General features: G+C 45.5%; 1 protein-coding gene across 1 annotated transcript in view; it reads left to right on the top strand.

The window, feature by feature from the left end:
• The first annotated feature begins 210 nt into the window (after positions 1–210).
• Positions 211–18067, top strand: part of RNF4 (ring finger protein 4) — a 30262-nt gene continuing 12405 nt past the window's right edge. Inside the window, exons 1-6 of the mRNA XM_073648621.1 lie at positions 211–352; positions 4185–4224; positions 12669–12832; positions 13345–13465; positions 14687–14788; positions 17310–17463. Coding sequence (XP_073504722.1) covers positions 12824–12832; positions 13345–13465; positions 14687–14788; positions 17310–17463 — 386 coding nt within the window. The 5' untranslated portion in view covers positions 211–352; positions 4185–4224; positions 12669–12823. The remainder of the gene's footprint in view (positions 353–4184; positions 4225–12668; positions 12833–13344; positions 13466–14686; positions 14789–17309; positions 17464–18067) is intronic.

The raw sequence follows: 18067 nt of genomic DNA on the forward strand, positions 1-18067 counted from the left end.
CAGCGTTATTTCTGGTCACGGATATTGCGCCATTACTTAGGGACCGACCTACATAACTTTATTTATACTCCATGATTGTAGCAAGCTAGAGCGTCGGCTTCTGCACACGTTCTTACCTCTGCTGCCCTCTGCCGGCACACACACACACCTTTAGCGCAGCTTAGTAGTACGCATGCGCCGTTTCTCGACACTATACATGCGCACTAAAGCCCTTTTTTTTTTTTCTCTTGGCGCGTCTTAGACTACAATCCCCATAATGCAGTTCGCGGAACCGGAAACAGAGTCGATTTGAAAACTAGACAGTTACCGAGAAAATGTCAAGGCCGGGAAACGGAGAAAGCTACTAATGAGGGTGAGGCTGGCACTGCCCGTGCACACGTGACCGAGGCCGGGGAGTATAGTGTGTGTGTGTGTAGGGGTGCAGTGTGTGACTGAGGCCTTTCTGCACCTGGGAAAGCTGGGTGACCCTGCTGTGCCCTCCTCTGCGGTCACTGGTCTTGGCTACACTGAATTCTGGATTAGGGAGAGTTTTATGCAGTTATTTTTTTTTTTATAAAAAAATATATTAAAAATTGAAGTGTTTAACGCTTAGCGGTCGCCTGTCTCCACGTATGGGCTCGAAGCTACATGGGAGAACCAACTGGTGAGTATTAATCCCCTACTGACCTGAGAAGACCCCCCAACCACCACCGTCCCCCCACGGGGGCGCTGTCCGTGTCCTCCTGTAAGTGCCTCCACCCCGTCACCATGATTATTACTGTCGCACTGCGATCTATAGATCCACCGATGGCAGCTGTAAGGTCGCAGAGGGGAATGAGGGACTTAAAAAAATACATAGAAAAGTGGAAAAAAAAGTTTTTAGGAATATGAAAACCCCCAAAAAAACAAGTTTAAATAATCGTATCTGACATCGCCGCATCGTAAAAAGTCCGATATCAAAATGTAAAGTGATATAAACTACGGTAAATGCCGGAGAGAGGAAGAAAAAACCTGCAAGATGAAAATTAACTTCACCCCGTCGCTGCTTCTTCCAAATAAAAATGGCGGAAAAAGTGATCGGAATGAAAACGACGGCTGTGCAGCACAGAGGAGAGGTGCGACCGCCGGACAGGAGACCCGCCGTCGCCTCTCACCTGCCGGCTCTTCTGTAGGTGAGGCGCGATGACCTCATGGTGGTGTGACGTGCAATTAATCCCGTTAATCAAGAGGGGAGGTTGGCAGGCCTCTTGTCCAGCGATCTCAGATTACTGACCCGGCCGATGGACTGGAGTCCTGCAAATCTCTACCCGCTCCATCGTCAGAAAAAAGTTACTTGTTCTGAATTCTTTTATTTTTAATGAGGACATTTTTTTTACTGCACAATTAACACCAGGGCTGTGAAGTCGGTAAGCCAAACCTCCAACTCCACAGCCCGGCCTCACTACTCAGCGTGGACATAAAGTGCAGCACAGATTCATCTCAAAAAGCCCAGATCCTTAGATCAGAAATAGGACAGACATTGCATAACTTTCCCAAATTATTATGAAAATATTTATAGCACATCCTGCATTGAACTACTGTACCCAATTCATTATATATTTTAGGAGTCGGTCCATTTTATACCGACTCCATGACTCCGACTCCTCAGCCCTTGTTACAGAAGTACATGTACATAACTGTAGTTTATATAATTGATATTATATTTGTATTTCTTTCTTGCATATAACGTGTTTTCAATATCGTTCATGCTTTTACACTAAATACACAGATAAATTAATAATTCAGGTTATTACAGTCTTGCAGATACCTAACCCATGTAGTTTTTTATGTTACATATGCACAAGAAAAGAACACGATTGAAGAGGAAGCCTCCTTTTAATGCTGGTTTCACGGTCAGGGTGCAGACCGCAACACACGGACCAGATGTGACTCTTTTGACCCAAACTGACCTTATAGTCATATATTAGGCTACTGGGTTTGGTTCAGTAGACCCGCAACCGGTCCGTTTCCAAAGGCAATCTGTAAGCATATTTTTGTTAATCAGAAAGCAGTATGATGTAGGGGGCTGATGACCTGATTCCAGCGATGTGTCACTTGCTGGTCTGCACGCTGTCATTTGATGCAATCCATGTTTTCTCTGCTGCAGATCTGGCAGTGCACTCAGTGCAGAGCCCTATATAAACCCCGCCCCACCTCTGATTGGCAGCCTTCTGCTAATCAGTGGTGGGGGCGTGGTTACGCAGAGCAGTTGACTAGAAGACATGAGGCATTTAGTCCTGTAGTGATAATCTCCTGCTGATAAAACACTGATTTTTATTGAAACCATAGCACGCAGCATAGTAAGTGACACATCACTGGAATCGGGGTCTCGGCCCCTACATCATACTCCTCTCAGATTACATAACAACAACCTGTTGACAGATTCCCTTTTAAGCCCTTTCCGATGTGGTACGTAATAGTACGCACCATGTCGGCACCCCCCTGTTTAGCGCAGGCTCCGGCGCTGAGCCCGCACTGAACCGGGCACATGTCAGCTGATTCATACAGCTGACATGTGCCCGCAACAGCCGCGGGTGGAATCGCGATCCACCTGCGTCTGTTAACCAGTTAAATGCCGCTGTCAGTCTCTGACAGCGCATTGAACATTGCCGCACCAGAATTGCGGCATTATCCCCAGACATCGGTGACCCCGTCACGTTATCGCGGGTCACCAATGCATGGGCATGACAACCACGGGGTCTGCAGAAGACCCCTGTGGTTGTCCTCTAAACATTGCTATGAGTGGCACCTAATGGTCGGCGCTCATAGCACAGGAGCATTTCTCCTGCATACAGGAGATCTGCTCATCACCTCTTTGTAGCAGAGGCGATCAGACAGTTGCTGCTTCTAGTCTCCTATGGAGACTATAGAAGCATGCAAAAAGTGTAAAAGAAAAAATGTTTTAAAAAATATAAACGTTTAAATCAGCGCCAATTTTCCCCATTCAAAATAATAAAAAATAAACCCCACATACACATATTTGGAATCGCCGCGTTCGGAATCGCCCGATCTATCAATATAAAAAAAGAATTAATCCGATCGGTAAAAGAAGTAACGAGAAAAAAATTTCAAACACCAGAATTACGTTTTTTTTGTCGCTGCAACATTGCAATAAAATGCAATAACGGGCGATCAAAACATCTGAACTACCCCAAAATGGTATCAATAAAAACGTCAGCTCGGCGCGCAAAAAATAAGCCCTCACCCGGCCCCAGATCCCGAAAAATGGAGACGCTACAGGTCTTGGAAAATGGCGCCATTTTTTTTTTTTTAGCAAACTTTGGAAGATTTTTCACCACTTAAAAAAAAAAAAGAACCTAAACATGTTTGGTGTCTACGAACTCGTAATGACCTGGAGAATAATGACGGCAGGTCAGTTTTAGCATTCAGTGAACGTGGTAAAAAAAAATAAAAAAAAAACTGTGGAATTGCATTTGTTTCCCATTTTCACTGCACTTGGAATTTTTTTCCCGTTTTCCAGTACACGATATGGTAAAACCAGTGATGGCGTTTAAAAGTTCATCTCGTCCCGCAAAAAATAAGCCCTCGCACGGCCATATTGACCAAAAAATAAAAAAGTTCTGGCTCTGGAGCAAAAAACGGAAAATGCTCCGGTCATGAAGGGGTTAAGAGTGGCAGCAGCATAAATGGTTAAACAACCTGGATCATTGGTTCCTCTGACCTCGGTCAGTTGATAGGACAAGATACCCAAGCTGGCCTTCTTGCACAGCTACCTAAAAATAAGGCATTTCAGAAAAAAGTTCTTGGTCCCCTGCTGTGAAACTTTGTCTTGGAGGTCATCAGAGGTTAAAGAAAGTTCTCTGGCTCGGACAAATCCATTTTTAATTTGCAAAGGCTCCACAAATAAGTGTGACGGCCTCATTTATTTCCACTGTGGATTACTTTGGCGCATGTATGTACCGAGAGGTTTCCTGCTGCATGCGGTGGAGGTAATGTGAATACCGCCGTACAAGGCTGAATACTGGGGATGTATAGAAGTATGATACGGCCGTTGGCTTATTTCTCAGCGGTTGGCAGTATGTGTGTGGGCAGCGGGCCGGTGAGATGGTCTCGGCTCTGTCTGTAGAATGATGATGCAGAATAAGTCTTTATAACGCCGCCATGACTTCTCTGAATAATTGCATGTTTCCGGCTTATTTTGGCAGGTCACTGAAAGGGCGTCTGGTTTTCTGGTCTCTTGAAAAGGTCAGTTCCCATATTCACCGCTCTGTTCTATCACGTCCTCCCTCCCGACAATGTACTGAGGCTTAATTGGAGGCCTTATAATCTGATCGCGGTGTCGGAGGACTCGCCAGTGCTCCTCATCAAAGCGGCCACCACTTCAGTCACTCCATAACATAACGACTGCTTCATTGTTCAATCCTGGATTTCACTGTTTGGATTAAAGCTGACAATACACCTTAGATGGCGGTCGTCCAGCTACTACTTCTCCGGAAACTCCCACCCGCAATTTAGGCACGCTCGGCTCGGCCAAGCAAGCATGGGTTCTCAATAAGGAAATAGGAATAAAAGCCTATGGGACACCCCTGGCAGCAGCTTACCTTACAAGAGAACAGAAAGATTGGGCAGGTTGAAATCCGACATGTCCAACCATTCTTATCCCTTGACATCTGTCTTTAGAGGCATCCGTCCACAATAGGGACCCACAGTGAAAAAAGAAATCTATACGTTTTTTGCAGTGGCCCTCTGGATAGAAAATTGCAGACTGCTGTGCTTTACTATTCAACTGGACAAAAGGTGTATAGACACTTACCTGCCAGACACAAGCCGAAGAACAGACTTTTGCCCTCAGTCTGGTAAATGACGGCATACGGGAGTGTTAGAGTAGACATCAGGGAAAGTTCCCATGTGCACAGATCAGCGGAGTGTGAAGGAGACCAGGCGGTATGGTACTGCGATCCAAGAGATGGGACTAGCACAACACCTTGCCCCATATACAGTATAGATTTTTTTATCCGCAGAGTAGCTGATAAGTTAATTTAATCGCTGGGGGTCCCATCTCTGAAACGCACACCACCGATTTCAAGAACTGGGATCTCAAAGTCCCCATGTGATTGGTGCTGTAGTGAGCATGTGGGACCTCTGTTTACACATGTACTATAGACTTGGTGCCCCCTGCTCTCGAGATCAATGGGGATCTCTGCACCCAACAATCATACATCTCCCATCCAGGGCTGTGGAGGTGGAGTCGATATAAAATGGACCAATTCCTAAAATTATATAGTAATTTTGGTACAATACAGTACAATGCAGGATGTGCTGTAAATGTTTTCATAAGAATTTGGGAAAGTTATGAAATGTCCTATAAATGTCTGTTCTGTTCCCGATCTATAGGACCTCAGCTTTTAGTTGAGATGAATCTGTGCTGCATTTTATGTACATGCTCAATAGTGAGGCCGGGCTGTGGAGTCAGAAGTTAGGGAAATTGAGGAGTTGGAGGCTTGACTTTCTGACTCCACAGCCTTGCTCCCATCTACCCTGCACTTTGGTGATGAATGTGCTCTCTACTGTTCTGCACCGCCCTACATCTCTTCCCTCATCTGTTTACCACTCTACTCGTGCTCTCTACTGTGCTGCACCGCCCTACATCTCCCTCATCTGTTTACCACTCTACTCGTGCTCTCTACTGTGCTGCACCGCCCTACATCTCCTCCCTCATCTGTTTACCACTCTACTCGTGCTCTCTACAGTGCTGCATCGCCCTACATCTCTTCCCTCATCTGTTTACCACTCTACTCGTGCTCTCTACTGTGCTGCATCGCCCTACATCTCTTCCCTCATCTGTTTACCACTCTACTCGTGCTCTTTACTGTGCTGCACCGCCCTACATCTCTTCCCTCATCTGTTTACCACTCTACTCGTGCTCTCTACTGTGCTGCATCGCCCTACATCTCTTCCCTCATCTGTTTACCACTCTACTCGTGCTCTTTACTGTGCTGCACCGCCCTACATCTCCTCCCTCGTCTGTTTACCACTCTACTCGTGCTCTCTACAGTGCTGCATCGCCCTACATCTCTTCCCTCATCTGTTTACCACTCTACTCGTGCTCTTTACTGTGCTGCACCGCCCTACATCTCCTCCCTCATCTGTTTACCACTCTACTCGTGCTCTCTACAGTGCTGCATCGCCCTACATCTCTTCCCTCATCTGTTTACCACTCTACTCGTGCTCTTTACTGTGCTGCACCGCCCTACATCTCCTCCCTCGTCTGTTTACCACTCTACTCGTGCTCTCTACTGTGCTGCATCGCCCTACATCTCCTCCCTCGTCTGTTTACCACTCTACTCGTGCTCTCTACTGTGCTGCATCGCCCTACATCTCCTCCCTCGTCTGTTTACCACTCTACTCGTGCTCTCTACTGTGCTGCATCGCCCTACATCTCCTCCCTCATCTGTTTACCACTCTACTCGTGCTCTCTACAGTGCTGCACCGCCTGTTATGATCTGCTACAGAGACTAAGGAAAGGCAGGAGATCTGTCCCTACAATAGAACTAAACTAAATCCCTAAGATGTAACGGGGAACCTGATCCTGCGATCAGACCCGCTAAAGTCCTCGGCTAGTCTGAACGCAGACCTATAGATGTGGGGGAGGGATCCCTACAAGATCTAGGGACTGGGACAAGTTGGACACCTCCTAGCAGAAATAGTAGCAGTCAAAGACAAACACACAACAAAAAGCATAGAGGTCCGAAGACCTAGCAAAACTAACAGAGAACGGCAATAGAGCAACAAGCTAGCTCAACAGTAGTAAATACAAATGAAGTCTAGCAAAGCCAGGAGGGCGGAGCCGGATTAAATAGGCAAAATGGTCATGTGACCAGCAAACTAAAAAAAACCTAACAGGAGAGTTGTAACAGTACCCCCTCTTCTAAGAGGATCCTCCGGATCCCCTAGGCCCAGGCTTACCAGGAAACCTCCTGTGAAACGCTCGGACAAGTCTGGGGGCAGAAACATCATCCGCCCTCACCCATGAGTTATCCTCAGGTCCGAAACCCTTCCAAGCGACGAGATACTGCAAACTCCCTCTATACCGTCTAGAATTTAGGATGCGGGAAATTTCATATTCCCCGTCCTCCACCACCGGAGGAACAGTGGCAGAGGCGTCACCATCCGACACATCAGCTTTTATCAACAGAGAAACATGAAACACCGGATTAATCCTCCAGGACGTAGGAACCTCCAGCCTAACAGCAGATTGGTTAACTATCTGAAGTACCTTAAAGGGCCCTACGAACTTGGGACCCAATTTTTTAGAAGGAATCCTCAATCGCAGATTCTTAGAGGACAACCAAAACATGTCACCAACAGCAAACAAAACCTCTTGCCGTTTCCTGTCAAAGTACCTCTTAGATTTTTTGTTAGCCTCCTGAAGATTACCACGCACATCCGTCCAAACTCTCTCCAAATCACCGGCAAAACTCTCCTCCTCAGGCACAGCCGAAACCAATTTGGAGAATGACCCAAAAGACGGATGTCTCCCAGAACAACAAAAAAAAGGCGAACACCCAGCAGAAGAGGATGTATGGTTGTTAAGAGCAAATTCAGCAAGTGGCAGAAACTCAGACCACCCCTCTTGATTGTCTGCCACAAAACAACGCAAGAACTGCTCAACATCCTGGTTCTTCCTTTCTGTCTGGCCATTAGACTCAGGATGATATCCGGATGAAAACGACAAATGAACTCCCAACCTGTCACAAAAGGCACGCCAAAAACGAGCCATGAACTGAGGTCCCCTATCAGAAACAATGTCAGTAGGAACACCATGTAGTCTGACAATTTCCTTGACAAAGGCCTTGGCGAGTGTCTTAGCGCAAGGTAGTTTGATGAAGGGAACCAAGTGACACATCTTGCTAAAACGGTCCACGACCACCCAGATGACCGTGAAACCTTCAGAGGGAGGAAGGTCAGTAATAAAGTCCATAGCCAGATGTGTCCAAGGTGCACTAGGAACCTCCAGAGGGCAAAGCAACCCCGCTGCAGGAGTATGTGAAGACTTAGATCTAGCACACACCGTACATTGACGCACCCAGTTAATGACTTCCTTCTGCCATCCAGGCCACCAAAAACTGCGACCCACAAGTCTCTTGGTCTCAGAAATTCCTGGATGACCTGCCAACCGAGACTCATGACACTCAACAAACAAATCTCTCCTAAAGGTCCTAGGCACAAACAACCTCCCATGGGGAGTGTTAGATGGGGCATTCTCCTGTGCTTTAAGAATCTCATCCTCCAAAACGGAGTCCAAAGCAGCAATCACAACACCTTCTTGTAAAATGCTCTCCTCTTCCTCCTCAACACCGACCATGGGAGAAAAGCTGCGAGACAAAGCATCCGCTTTAACATTCTTGGTACCCGGGATGTAAGTAACGGAGAAATTAAACCGCGAGAAAAACAGTGCCCACCTAGCCTGACGGGCATTCAAGCGCTTGGCAGCATCAAGATAGATCAGATTTTTATGATCAGTGAAAACCTGAATGGGAAATTCAGCACCTTCCAAGAGATGACGCCAGTGTTCAAATGCGAGTTTAATCGCCAGCAATTCCCGATTACCAATATCGTAATTAAGTTCAGTCTCGGAAAATTTTTTTGAAAAAAAGGCACAGGGATGTACTCCATCCTTGTTTTCCTGAGACAACACCGCACCAACCCCCACCGAAGAAGCATCAACCTCAACCAAAAACGGCTTAGTCACATCAGGCTGCATAAGGATGGGAGCAGAGGTGAACCTCTCCTTTAGAAACACAAAAGCTTCAATGGCCTCAGAAGTCCACTGAACCGCATCAGCACCTTTCCTGGTGAGATCGGTCAGCGGTTTGACAATAATAGAAACATTTTTTATGAATTTTCTGTAATAATTGGCGAAACCCAAAAACCTCTGTATCGATTTAAAACCAATAGGCCTAGGCCATTCCTGCACAACTTGAACTTTAACCGGGTCCATCTCAAAACCTTCACTGGAGATAATGTAACCCAAAAAACTAATTCTCTGTACAGCGAACTCACATTTCTCCAGCTTAGCAAAAAGCGAATTGTCCATTAATAACTGTAATACCTCACGTACGCTCCGCCAATGAGACTCCAGATCAGGCGAATAAATCAGAATGTCATCCAAATACACAACCACATCTTTGCCGATTAAAGGTCTAAGGATGTCATTAATAAGATTCTGAAAAAATGCTGGAGCATTGGTAAGACCAAAAGGCATAACCAGATTCTCAAAATGACCCACAGGAGTGTTAAAAGCAGTCTTCCATTCATCACCCTCCTTCATGTGCAACAAATTGTATGCCCCCCGGAGATCAATTTTAGAGAACCACTTGGCCCCCACTAACTGGTTAAATAAATCGGGAATCAATGGCAGTGGGTAAGGATTGCGTACAGTAATTTTATTAATCTTACGAAAGTCCAGACAAGGACGTAAACCGCCATCTTTTTTTTTCACAAAAAAAAACCAACAGCCACAGGAGACTTGGAAGGCCTAATGTGACCAGCGGCCAAGCTTGTCTATATGTATTCCTCCAAAGCCTTTCTCTCAGGAATAGTAAGATTAAATAAACGACTCTTAGGAAGAGTCGCTCCAGGGACAAATTCAATGGTACAATCATAGTCTCTATGGGGAGGCAAAACTTGCGACTCCTCCTCAGAAAAAACTCTCCAAAAATCCTGAATAGGTACAGGCAATTCCCCTCTATCCACAGCAGCAATGCGCCCGTTACAACACTTGTCATAACACTTAGGGCTCCAGGACTTAATTTCATTGGTAGACCAATCCAGTACAGGATTGTGCAATTTTAACCAGGGTAACCCCAATATTACTGGAGAAGGCAAATTATCCAATACCACCAAATCCAACTTTTCTTGGTGAATACCATTAATAGTGAGGGGAAATTCACAGACCTTGTGAGTAACACTCTTCAAGGGAGAGCCATCGACAGAAACCACAGCAATAGGGGATGACAAAGTTTTAGGTTCTAATCTAAGTTTTTCCAAGAATCCCCCATCAATCACATTCAGAGTAGATCCACAATCCACAAATACCCGAAATTCAATTAATTCATCCTGAGCAGCAGTAGTAGCAGATAGGAATACTCCCTTAGAATTTAAACAGGCAATACGAGCATGACTGACCATTTTTTTTTCTTTCTTCTTACGAAGCACACAGCTCTTAATAAAATGACCAGAGCTTCCGCAATAGAAACACAAGCCTTCAGAAAGTCGGCGGTCTTTTTCCTGAGAGCGGGGTGCCATCGCCCCAATTTCCATCGGCTCTCCATTGTCAGCACAGAACCTCTCAGGACTCGAAGCTGACATAGCAGAGGATTTGCTCTCATTAACCCTTGCATGCAGTCTCCTGTCCACCCGTATAGCTAATTGCATTGCCTCCTGCAAGTTTCCAGGTGTGGGATAAGCAATCAGTAAATCCTTAACCCTTTCACCTAGCCCTGCCAGAAACAAGCTTTTCAAAGCTGAATCGTTCCACCCTACCTGGGCAGACCACCGATGGAAGTGAGAACAATATTTTTCCACATTACCTGATCCCTGCCTCAAACGTCTTAATTCAGACTCAGCAGATGAGACACGATCAGGATCATCGTACAACAAACCCAAAGCAGAAAAAAAACTATCCACTGAACTAAAGCACGGATCACTAGGTTGGAGAGAGAAGGCCCATCCCTGAGGATCTTTGCGCAAAAGTGACATTATGAACCCTATGCGCTGTGATTCATCACCAGAGGATCCGGGTCTCAAACGAAAATATAATAGACAAGCATTTTTAAAAGAAAAAAAAATCATGTTGTTCGCCAAAAAATAGATCAGGCAGACGTACCTTTGGTTCCACAAAATGCGCTCCAGAACATCTACTCATGTGTTGTTGGAGCTTGGTCACCTCCAGAGAGAGTCCCTGCAAGCGTTGAGCCAAATCTTGCACCGAGATCATGATGGAAAACTGGAGGTCTTTCCCCAGAGAAAATCCTTTCCTTTTTATTTATTTTTTTTTTTATGGCTGGACTTACTGTTATGATCTGCTACAGAGACTAAGGAAAGGCAGGAGATCTGTCCCTACAATAGAACTAAACTAAATCCCTACGATGTAACGGGGAACCTGATCCTGCGATCAGACCCGCTAAAGTCCTCAGCTAGTCTGAACGCAGACCTATAGATGTGGGGGAGGGATCCCTACAAGATCTAGGGACTGGGAAAAGTTGGACACCTCCTAGCAGAAATAGTAGCAGTCAAAGACAAACACACAACAAAAAGCATAGAGGTCCGAAGACCTAGCAAAACTAACAGAGAACGGCAATAGAGCAACAAGCTAGCTCAACAGTAGTAAATACAAATGAAGTCCAGCAAAGCCAGGAGGGCGGAGCCGGATTAAATAGGCAAAATGGTCATGTGACCAGCAAACTAAAAAAAACCTAACAGGAGAGTTGTAACACCGCCCTACATCTCCTCCCTCGTCTGTTTACCACTCTACTCGTGCTCTCTACAGTGCTGCACCGCCCTACATCTCCTCCCTCGTCTGTTTACCACTCTACTCGTGCTCTCTACAGTGCTGCACCGCCCTACATCTCCTCCCTCGTCTGTTTACCACTCTACTCGTGCTCTCTACAGTGCTGCACCGCCCTACATCTGCTACCTCATCTCTGTTTAGCACTCTACTCATGCTCTGTACAGTGCTGCACCACCCTACGTCACCTCACTCATCTGTTACCATCCTACCCTTCCTTTCCACAGTGCTGCACCGCCCCACACCTCCTCCCTTATTCCTGTCTACCATCCTTCCCATGCTCTTCACAGCGCTCTACTGCTCTTCTCCTCTCTCATATCTAACAACTCGCCTGTTTTCTTCACAGTGCTGCACTGCCCTACATCTCCTCACTCATCTGTTTACCACCCTACTCATGCTCTCTACATTACTGCACCGCCCTACATCTCCTCACTTTTCTCTACCACCCTACCCATGCGCTTCACAGTGCTGTATTGCCCTTCTTGTCTCTCATCTTTACTATCTTGGCTATACTTCCCACAGTGCTGCACCTGTCTACATCTCATCTCTTGTCTATTACCTACCTGTTCTGTCCATTCTCCTAATGATCTAGGACCTAACATCCTCTAACATCTGACCCTCTCACTCCTGCCTCCAAGATTTATCTCGTGCTGCACCAGGTCCCTGGAATGCACTGCCCAGTAAATCCAGTTAATTCCTAATATCCACAGTTTTAAGTGTGCCCTAAAATCACACCTTTTATAGACAGGCCTATCACATCACCTCACTAATCTAATTTATCTTAACTCTCCCTTTCTACTTTTCCCTCAGAATCTGGTCCCTCTTATGATCTGTTTCCACACCCTCAATATACTCTTGTGGGCAGGACCCTCACTCCTCTTGTAGGCAGGACCCTCGCTCCGTTTCTCTATGTGACTGCCAAAAAAAGCCACAATACAATGTCTTTGGCAGTCCCATAGACATGGATGACCTCCTCACATTTCCCACAGTGCATTCAGAGCCCCGTTCTCGGGATCGGTGGGGTCCCAAACGATCTTATCCTTAGGATCTGTGATGACTTGTGTGTGATTGTTCACGTGACACATGTGGTTGTCTATAATGTCCCCGTCTTCTCTTCCAGGTGTTGTAGATCATTCCCATAAGATCTTGGACTTTTCTCTGTCGTTGTCCCTCTCTGAGAAGTGCTGCACTCTGACGAGCTGAGTCCTATCCTTTCTGCACTCTTTATGGTGTCTTTATCACTCTTTTGTGTCTAACTTGTTTTTGAAGACCACCATGAGCTCTGTAAGTATTATAGTGAGTGTCCTAGTGAAATATATGGTGTAACCCTACATATAGATTTAGTTCTCGTCGGGAACCCTCGACTATAGTAACAGCTAAGCTCATATGTAATTATCACATGTGCTCGTGAAGTTTCCTTCTTTGTGCTCCCCAGGTCTCATATTTGATGAGGCTTTTCCCTTGTGTTTATAACAAGGATGAAATGTGGTATTATTTTCCACCCATTCAAATGAAAGGCTGACCACTTAATTTATCGAATAGCCATCTGTGCCACAGGGGGGAGTCACTCTTTACTTTGCTGCTCTCCACCATGGCATGGAACTTTTTGCAATTATAGGAAAAGGTTGTCCTAGAGGTTATCTGAAACTTCAGACAGTTTGTGTTCTTCCCATGTTCTTAGTAAATGGGCAAAATGAGGACTTGGGATGTTATTGGGGGAAATTCTTTGCTTCAGCTTTTTCATTTTGCTTTACACTGTCTGTCCCCCCACCCTTCCCTGTTGTGTTTTTTTTTAGGGTCAGAGAAAGCGTAAAGCATCAGCGGTGGGTAAGTCACGATTGTCGCAGAGAAGGAGAGGCGCAAGTACGACCAGCGCAATGGCAACAGTGACCGAACCCATCGAAGTAGAGGAAAGCGGTACATCCAGCTTACAAATCTTACGTTTCTTATGTTTTCTTCACATTTCATCATTGTCTGATCTGGTTATAATGCTCAAGTTGCTGTGTTGGCCCCAGAAAACTTAAGTAAATGTGTTTTTCAGGCAAGAAAAGTGTAACCTTTGTATTAAGGCCCAATGTAGATTTAGTAGAAAATCTGATTAGAGGGTATGTCCGGGACTTTGTTTTTCTTTACTTTCCCCCCAATGGGGCTAAGAACTTACTGGCAGGTAGTTGCCATCTACCTGCCTGTTCTGCCCTGCAACGATCTCTCCTGACTCTGAACAGTCAAGGACCGCTCCTGCCGGGGAATTCTCCTGCTTCTTTTGACCTCACGTCAACAAAGCAGCTCTTCTTATTCTGGGCTGCTTTGTTGACAAGTGTCACTGCTAACGTCCTGCTGTCTGACAGCCGGATCCCCGCTGCTTAACTGAGGGGAGTAGAAGAGAAGGAGCTGCCTGTGAATTCTGCTGTTTATGGTCAAGTCATGTTGACAGAGCAGTTCCTTCTCTTCTGCTCTGCACTTTCATCGGGGCATGACTGCCAATCTCCAGCTGATTGACAGCTGGCTCCCCACAGTTAGGCAGCAGAGAGCTGGCTGTCAGTCAGCATGACGTTAGCAGTGGCGCCTGTCGACAGAGCAGCCCAGAAGAGGAAGAGCTGCTCTGTTGACGTGAGGTCAAAGGAAGCAGGAGAATCTCCACCTGAGCCGGGAGAGATCATTGCGGGGCAGAACAGGCAGGTAGTTAGCAACTACTTGCCAGTAAGTTCTTAGCCTCATAGGAAAAAAAAGTCCCGAGTAGCCCCTTTAAAATGGCAGAAAAAGTAGAGGAGAAAAATCCTGAGGCTTCAGCTATAGACTTTGGTAATGGGGAAGCAGTTGCAGTGTACCTGTCCTTAGAAACCAGTCTACTGCCTGGCATGCATTAGTTATTCCAGAAGGTCATTTTCTGAACGGCTTAGGTTGTTGTTTTTTTTTGTGATTGGTTTGTAAAAGGTTTTTGTTTTGTCTTTTTTAACTTGACTGACATAGCAGAAAATGCTCTACATAGTCCTTCCTGCAATCCAAAATCTCTAGTGCATGGCAACCTCTCATCAAATAGCTCAACAGAGAATATTTTATAGACTTTGCCACAAAGTTTTGAGTTGTGATAACTGCGGTTATTTGGCTTTACACAAGGTTATTTATCTCTTCGGACAGGAGAAGAAGTCGTTGACCTAACGTGTGAATCATCATTTGAACCAGTGGTTGTGGACCTAACGCACAATGTCGACCAAACGCTCAATGACTCGGTGGTTGTAAGTGCTCACTTACTCACAAATATGCTTTATAGGCTAGTTCTTCATTGTTAAGTCTCGTCTTTATCATAGGGTTCGTGACCCGGAGTCTTATTCAGGTTTTCTACAAGATTTTTGAGATGTTTGTGGGAATTTTTTGGCCCCTTCATCCAGAAGAGCATTTGTGAAGTCAGACCCTGATGTTGGGGAGACTCCGGGCTCACAATCTATTCATTCTAAAGGTGTTGGATGGGGCTGAGGTCCGGGCTCTGTGTGGCCGGTCATGTTCTTCCCACCAAACTCTGTCCGGGCTCTGTGTGGCCGGTCATGTTCTTCCCACCAAACTCTGTCTGGGCTTTGTGTGGCCGGTCATGTTCTTCCCACCAAACTCTGTCCGGGCTCTGTGTGGCCGGTCATGTTCTTCCCACCAAACTCTGTCCGGGCTCTGTGTGGCCGGTCATGTTCTTCCCACCAAACTCAGTCCGGGCTCTGTGTGGCCGGTCATGTTCTTCCCACCAAACTCAGTCCGGGCTTTGTGTGGCCGGTCATGTTCTTCCCACCAAACTCAGTCCGGGCTCTGTGTGGCCGGTCATGTTCTTCCCACCAAACTCAGTCCGGGCTCTGTGTGGCCGGTCATGTTCTTCCCACCAAACTCAGTCCGGGCTCTGTGTGGCCGGTCATGTTCTTCCCACCAATCTCCCCGAACCATATCCTTATGGACCTTGTGCACTGGGCACAGTCATGGGGAACAGAAAAAAAGGGGCCTCCTTAATTGTCCACAACATCTTGTATGCTGAAGCATTAGAATTTTCCTGTACTGGAAACACCCCCATAGTATTGGGTGTATAGGGGGCAAGGGGCTGGGTGTTGTACACCAGGGGGGAGGGAGAGAGGAGTGAAGTGGGGTCGTATGTTATACACCTGGGTGAGTGCGAGGGGACGGATGTTATACACCAGGGGTGAGCAGTCCCGAATGAGAAACTGGAATTCATTGATTAAGAAGTGTTTCCCAATACATTTGTCCATATATTGTATAAGGGTTTTATTTCAGGTCTCAGAGCCTGAAGTCAAGATGGAAATTGTGGCTGTAATACAGACTATAGACTGCCATATAGTCATGTAAGGCCTTCCTTAGGCCGCTGTTGGTTTGGAATAGGTCAGTGTGATTCAGACAGTGCCGACAGGCCTGTCCCCGTTCCATTACACATCCCCCCCCCCCATGGTGAGGGCTCGGCTGCAGGGGTTCTGCGGTGGCTTCTTCTCCGGCAGCTGTACTGACAGTCCTTTGATCTGAAGATGTCTATTAATTATATTGAAAATAAGATCGTATTTATGACTTGTGTAACTATTTTTTTTTTTTCTTTTTACATTTATCTTCCGAACATGTGAGCAGATTGTTGCAGGTGAGATGATTTCCTGTTCCACATATTAGATTAATAGGAAAAATTGCATAATTTGTGTCACTCATGAGAAAGAGAAAAAAAAAAATAAGTGCACCCTTTTTGATTGCTAACTGCTGTGATTTTCGGGTCTAATCTGCTTTAACCCCCTTTACAACGAGTGCAGTACATGTACGTTGATCGTCGGGAGCGGGTTTATTGATCAGGCTCAAGAGCTGAGCCTGCCATATTCCCAGCAGATGATGGCTGTGTTTTTCAGCTATCATCTGCCTCCAACATTCACGGGTGGAACTGAGTTCTGCTCACTGCTGTCAACCTATTACATGCTGTTGTCAATCTCTGGCTCATATTTACTGGTTATTTTTATAGCAATAATGAGCATCATAAAATCAAAACCCCAAAAAATAATTGTGGAATTTCGAGGTTTTTTTTTTTCACAGTTTTAAAGCACTGGGAATTTTTAGATCCCCCCCCCCAGTATATCGCATGGTAAAATGGATGGTGTCATTCAAAGGTACAACTCGTCCTGCAATAAATATAAGACTTGTGTGAACAGAAAATGAAAAAGTTATGGCTCTTGGAAAAAGCGGAAGCCCAAAAAAAGCTAAATTTGGTTAGTCCTTAAAGGGTTATCCCGCAAACAAAGTTAAATTTAAAGTTGATTTTAATCCATACATCTTTGAATAACAGCAATTTTTACAATTGGATGGGTTTAAAAAAAAAAAAATGTTCCTTTTGCTTCCTCCCCTGCCCAGGAGCTGTGGTATGATCAGACCATGTTCCTGTACGGTCAGACTCAGCCATTACACAGTACACAGCAGGGGGACATTCATAAGATTATCTCAGCACAGGAACATTTTTTTTTTTTTTTAAACCCTTCCTATTGTGAAAATTGTTATTATTCCTAGATGTATTGATTAAAATCAACTTTAAAATTAACTTTGTTCATGGGAAAAACCCCTTTTAACTTATTCAAGCCTATGTTATATTTGGTGGTCTTCCTAGGCACTGATGGGCTGACAGACGGGACCCTTCCCTGCTTGTCAGGTTTCTTAGATGCTATTGTCAGCAGCGTCTAAGGATTTGGATTTTCTTTTCAACAAAAGAAGAATACCATCATTCTAATATGAGATTTCTGTATTCCAGAGCACCCAAGTCGTCGGAGGAGGAATGCCGGCCGCACCACCAACCAGACAACCAGCTGTATATTAAGCAGCGATGATGAGGATACAAGAGACAATGATATATTGGCGAGCACAAGATCCAGCAATCCCCAATCTACAAACCATACCAGCTCAAGGTATAATCTGCTGATATCATGTCATTGATGCTGTATATGGCGCAATGTCCCACCGGAGAAGTATAACATCTCCTATCCAGCCAGTAAAAAAAAAAAAAAAAATGCACTAAAGTTTAACTAATGAATTGATAAAATGCAAAAACTTTGTAAAACTTAGAGTTTTGTTCTGTATTACACTCTAGAGCTGCATTCACAATTCTGCCTGGTCGTTCTTTGAAAGGGGTAATCTGGTCACAAGACGTTATTACTTATCCACAGGAAGGTTGCCAACTTCTGGATTGGAGGGGCTCTGACCACTTAGACCACCACCGATTCCCAGATCCTGGGCACCATCGTTTGAATGGTGCATGTTCCCCCACTGATCCATTCATTCTCTGTGACTGCCGGAGTAAGACGGCTGCCTGTGTACTTGATTTTTATCTTTTTTAAGCGTCTAATAGGATAAATGACCAGTTGTCTCAGGCAGACAACCCCTGCATGCCGGCAACACACGGCCTGCACCAAAGAGAATAGCCAGTAAGCACGGTGTCTGGTTGGTGGGGGGCTACCAGCCATCAAAACTCTGCCAACCTGATATTAAAGAAGTTATCCACTACTTTTTCAT

The sequence above is a fragment of the Phyllobates terribilis genome, unplaced genomic scaffold (genome assembly GCF_046119375.1).
Source record: "Phyllobates terribilis strain yellow unplaced genomic scaffold, ASM4611937v1 Scaffold_1__5_contigs__length_1240528914, whole genome shotgun sequence".
In the NCBI taxonomy this organism is placed as follows: Eukaryota; Metazoa; Chordata; class Amphibia; order Anura; family Dendrobatidae; genus Phyllobates; species Phyllobates terribilis.